General features: G+C 38.6%; 1 protein-coding gene across 2 annotated transcripts in view; it reads right to left on the bottom strand.

The window, feature by feature from the left end:
* Window positions 1-67: 67 nt before the first annotated feature.
* LOC113826319 (nucleolar protein dao-5) overlaps window positions 68-5,000 on the bottom strand; it is a 5,529-nt gene continuing 596 nt past the window's right edge. The window contains exons 2-7 of one of the 2 annotated variants that reach the window (XM_027379189.2): window positions 2,838-3,950; window positions 2,466-2,721; window positions 2,200-2,313; window positions 1,905-2,022; window positions 1,047-1,170; window positions 68-809 (exon numbers count right to left, since the gene is read on the bottom strand). In XM_027379189.2, coding sequence (XP_027234990.2) covers window positions 724-809; window positions 1,047-1,170; window positions 1,905-2,022; window positions 2,200-2,313; window positions 2,466-2,721; window positions 2,838-3,870 — 1,731 coding nt within the window. In that variant the 5' untranslated portion in view covers window positions 3,871-3,950 and the 3' untranslated portion in view covers window positions 68-723. Of the gene's footprint in view, window positions 810-1,046; window positions 1,171-1,904; window positions 2,023-2,199; window positions 2,314-2,465; window positions 2,722-2,837; window positions 3,954-5,000 lie in introns of both variants that reach the window. The other variant, XM_027379188.2, reaches the window with a different exon arrangement.

Raw genomic sequence — 5,000 nt, forward strand, 5'->3', positions numbered from 1 at the left:
GTAATATTGTGCACCATTTCATTTGAAAATACTGGTAGTTAGGAGGGCAAGAAAAAGCCTGTTTGCATAAGTTATCAAAAATCATTTATATACAGCTTCAGGTCCACAAATTTGGTATGGAAATGGCAGAATTTTCAAACCAAGAATAACGCTAAACAGATATAGTTTATTTATGATTCTGCTAAAAATCCAGTTACTAGTTAAATCGAACATGCATAGAGAGGCAATGTATTAGAGAACATAAGCATTTGTAATAATATAAATTCCATTATAATAAAATTTAATATGATTACTATCTTTTTTTTACAGAGGAAGAACAGGTTGATATACACAAAGTTTCCATGGAAATTAGCACAGGTTTTTACTAAACAAAGAAAAACCTTCCCAGACAAAAGGGAAATTTAAAAGCTTCAATAGACCTTGAAAGACCGGTAAAAATATTAGTTTTTGAAACTTTGTCTCTATATTAATAACAGTATGAAAATATAGACTGTTAGACAAATCCTACAAAGGTATGTGTGTACCATGGCATCAAGACCTAACACTTGTGGTAAGACATGTGCACCAAATGTTATATATCTTTTAAAAGCCTATTATGCTTCGGGACCTATCTATTTACATTTGCGAATAATGGGCAACTTCCTAAGTGTAAAGAATCCTGAAAATATGTACAAAAAGGGAAAGGAGAAGAAGGAGAAAACCAAAGACCGTCCCATATGCATTTTAAACGGCAACTTCACTTGGTTCTATCATCGACTTGAGCATGTTCTTCACTGGACGATTCTTCAGGAAACCAAAGCTCAGCTCCTCTGAAAGAGCAAAGAGAAGATAAAAAAAACAAGTTGTTTAGATGTATTACAAGCCCAACAATAACAATTGCAAAAAGGAAAGCAAAGAAAGATGGAGACAATCTGCAAATTGCTTACCCACCTATTTCTCTTCTTCTATCTATCCAATCTTATTATCTATAAAAGATTAATATACATTTCCCGCCACAATAAACACTAGTTTATAAACATAAAACAGGCAAATCATCAAGCACTTACCAATAGCAGCATAACAACTCTCTGCCTCAGCTTTGGATGTGCTGATGAAGCTGGATACGACTTCAGCTGTGTAGTTCACCTCCTGCAGCATCAGCGATGCTCGTTCCCTCGCAGTCTGCAGCTCCTGATGGGGAAAAAGAACGAATAAATATTGTCTTACAATTCATGTCTTATACTTCTTGTATGCCATCCACTTCCCCGGAAGTCTGGAATATAATAATAAACAGATTAGCTACTCTGTTTTATATGCATTATTGCATAACAGGTCATTCTTTTTCATAAAGGAAATCTGGGTATATTAAAAACGTCTTTCTGAAGGTTAACTTTATTTGTGAACCTAACCTAGCTTTTCAGAAAGCACTAGAGTTGTTATGCATTACTAAAACTCATTCAGGTGTGAACTGGTGTCTCATGCATTATTCTGATTTCATTATTAAACAGCAGAGTCACACCAACAAGATCAAAATCTGTTGTTTGTGAAGGCAAGATATAAACCTACCTAATAACTTCCAGGATGTGGCAAGTACTTTAAAAGGTTTGTATTAAGTCACTGGATAATACATGACTGGAGCTTGATAAGTTAAACTTATAGAGTAATAATTGAGTTAAATAACAGGTCTCCATGAGTCTTTAGGTAACTCTACATTTTTTTTTTCTTTGCCTGAAAGTAGTGAAAACCATACTTATGGCATAAGATGTAAAAGCAAAAAACTTAAAACCCACATGTAAGTACTTTGTTTACTCCCTATGCAAGCTTCTTTGAAAACACAGCCTCATACAGATTTTTCCCCCAGTCTTCTGCCAAGTCTATGTCAACTTTCTGAAGTCTGAGTGAAATTTTGTTGCAATTCTCTGTACCTGTATGTAATGGTGGTAATTAGGCCTGCTGGCTAGGAGATTGCGATGGATGCTCGTCATCTGCTTGATCTGGTCTTCCTCAATCTTGGTCTCGCCGGACTTTGCTTCACGGAATTCTCTAAAATAAAAAGAGGAGTTTCTTAATCTTCTATTCATACATCATACACCAATGTTATATAGATCTAATTCACAGTAATAATCATAAAAATCTAGGCCAGCTGACTTGAATTGCAACTGGAAATAATCTCAGTTGCAATATTTGCAGTTTGTGTAAGATCTAAGAGGATGCACTTGCCTTTCAGCAGCTTGGTATGTCTGCTTTCTTTGCTTCATTAAGGTTTTCCAAGCCTTGTATTCCTCTTCAAGCTCTCTTGTTTTCTTCTTGTAAACTGCAATTCTTTTGTGAATACTAAAAGTAGAAAAAGAAAAAATAAGTAAAGATTAACATACATGTGAAATCCCAAATAAGATATAGCAAATGCTCTTCCAAACCCTAAGAACACAAATTTTATAAAGAGACACATTTCAAGGAATCCCAAACTTCTCATGGCTTGGACCTACTTCTCTTTGTTGTCTCCCGTTGCAGCAGGAGACGGTGAAGGACCTTCAACGACTAATGGCTGGCCAGCCACCACGTATGACACCTTGGCTGCAATGTCCTCTGACTGGGTTAGGAGGTCCAACCGGAGATCAGAAACACACTCATCCCCCTCTAGCCTCTGTTCCAAACGTCGAAGTGCCTCCCTCACACTAATGTCAATCAAGTGGCTCACCTTTGTAGTCTGCGGCAGAGTCTTTGCAATGCTTTCAATTTGGTCTGTGGAAAGGGACATGGATGAAATTCTCTGTATGTTGTGAAACAGAAGTTATAACCACATTCTACTAACTCTGAACACCAAATGTTCTCGAAGAACACAACTGATCCAAACCCACCTTGCAATGAAAGAACTGGAACTGCTGGACAGAGCGACCTTCGCCCCCCCATGCTCTGAATTGACTTCCTGCCTCTACCCACCGTCGATCTCCTTCTCTTGACTTTATCCATCTCTGTCTGAAGCTCCTTTCTGACCTCAGGAGCTGAGCTTTCCAAGGACCCACTAAGATCCGACGCCCCTTGCACAGTCTCATCTGAGGACCCCGAGGTGCTCAGGCTTGTCTCTTTTGGCGCTGTCTTTGGAACGTCAGCTGTCAATTCACTTCCCTCCTCTGATCCCTTACATGTGGTTGCCAGGTCTTCCTCCATCATCTCTGCCTCCTTACTGCTGCTCTTCTCCAAGTGTCCTACTTGTCCTTCGTTCTCTTCAGCCTGGACAATCATGCTCCTGGAGGATGGGACAGGAATCTTCAACTGGGTCTTGGAGTCGTCCCTCGCAGAGCTTCTGGCTCTTCGTGGTGTGGTGATGCATTCTTTCTGTGATGAAGCAGGAGTCTGGCTTCTACTCCTCCTCCTTGTGTTAGGTGTGCATTTGGTTGCCGATTCGCCCTTTGTTGATGAGGGAGTCTTGCTTCTGCTCCTTGGCATGGGCATGGGCGTGGGCGTGGGCGAGGAATTGCCTTCCTGCTTCTCGAATGCAAGTGCCTTGGGCCGGCTCCTCAGTGTGGGTGTGGGCTGGGGGTGTGGAGTATCTTCTTCCTCTGATAAACGGCTCTTAACTTTGTTTCTTGAGATCGGTGTGAGCTTTGCCGTGTCAGCACTTCTTTTCTGCGATGTTGGGCTCCTGCTCCTTGTCCTCCTTGGGGTTGGAGTACTGCTTCCTTGGGCCTTGTCATTTTTCTCCACCAGTGGTGTGCGGCTTCTGGTTCTTGGTGTGTTTGCATTCATGTCCTCTTTTTTCTCCAAAGCAGACTGTTTTCCCCTTGATCTCTGGGGTGTTGTTACAACCTTCGGAGGAGAGGCATCCTGGTTCTCTGCCTGGTCATCATGGCGCCTCTTCTCTGACCGCGCTGTTGCTGTATCTCCCGACATGTTCCCTAATTTAATGCAATCACTAGACTGGTCCTGGAGTTCACTTGTTGTGCATGCTTTGCCTCAGCTGCTACCTTGGCCTGCTGAAGAACAAGGGGATTAATACAATACTTTGTGTATGAAGTTCAATGGTGTTTATGAGTTTTATACAATACGAATGCCATATAAAGATAAAGTACATTATAATCTTTGAAACAAGAAAATCAAGGGAAGATTCAGCATTTTTCTTTTTCTGCAGTAAAGGTTTCAAAAGGATGAACCTTGTATATCAATTAAATATCTATTGTTTAAACTGGTAGACATCTGAACTGATACCAGTATAGTGTTAATATTAGTAAATAAATCTTGGCTTCAATTATCTTCATTACAATTCTGAAACAAGTTTGCCATCCAATTTATTCTCTAGATTATTCTTTTCTATCTCTTGTATCATATTACAAAAGTGATTAAAAATATGGTTTTTAAGAGGGAAACTGGCATACTCGGTAATTGCTCAGAATAGGCCTGCAGTGCTGTAGTAATGCCATGGCAACTGGCAAAATAGATGTTGGGTTGATTTCTTATATATTTGAAAATAAAACATCCATCATATAAATTGCAAAAAAAAAAATAAAATTAGTGGCATGCATATATAGATTCACTGTCCCTGATGAACAATTAAGGCTCTGACTTTTTTTTCAATTTTTTGCAGTAGTGTTATTTCATGTTCTTTACTGTCATTCCCTCTGTTTTTTCTGTATTTTAGAGCCCTATTCTGAACATCTATGCAGTACATACAAAGTTGAATAAATTAAACATATTACACATTAATAACAAAATACTCAAGACTGCACTCTTATATTGGTCATCAGAATACAACTCATGTTATTTTAGGAGTTATTTGTAAATTATAACAGTAATAAAATAAATTACATATACCTCATACCCTAATAAAGAAAACATCAATAGTTTTACTTCCACACAGCCTTCTATTAGGTGAATTTTACATATATATAATTGACACAAACAATGAACCAAAGTAATAAACTTTTCGTCTATGGCATGACCGCATTACTGAAAAATATCCTATAATATTACACAAAACGAATTAATGTCAATAATACCCATAACTCGACCTCATGTGTTTTTTT

Source organism: Penaeus vannamei, chromosome 3, assembly GCF_042767895.1.
Source record: "Penaeus vannamei isolate JL-2024 chromosome 3, ASM4276789v1, whole genome shotgun sequence".
NCBI classification, from domain to species: domain Eukaryota; kingdom Metazoa; phylum Arthropoda; class Malacostraca; order Decapoda; family Penaeidae; genus Penaeus; species Penaeus vannamei.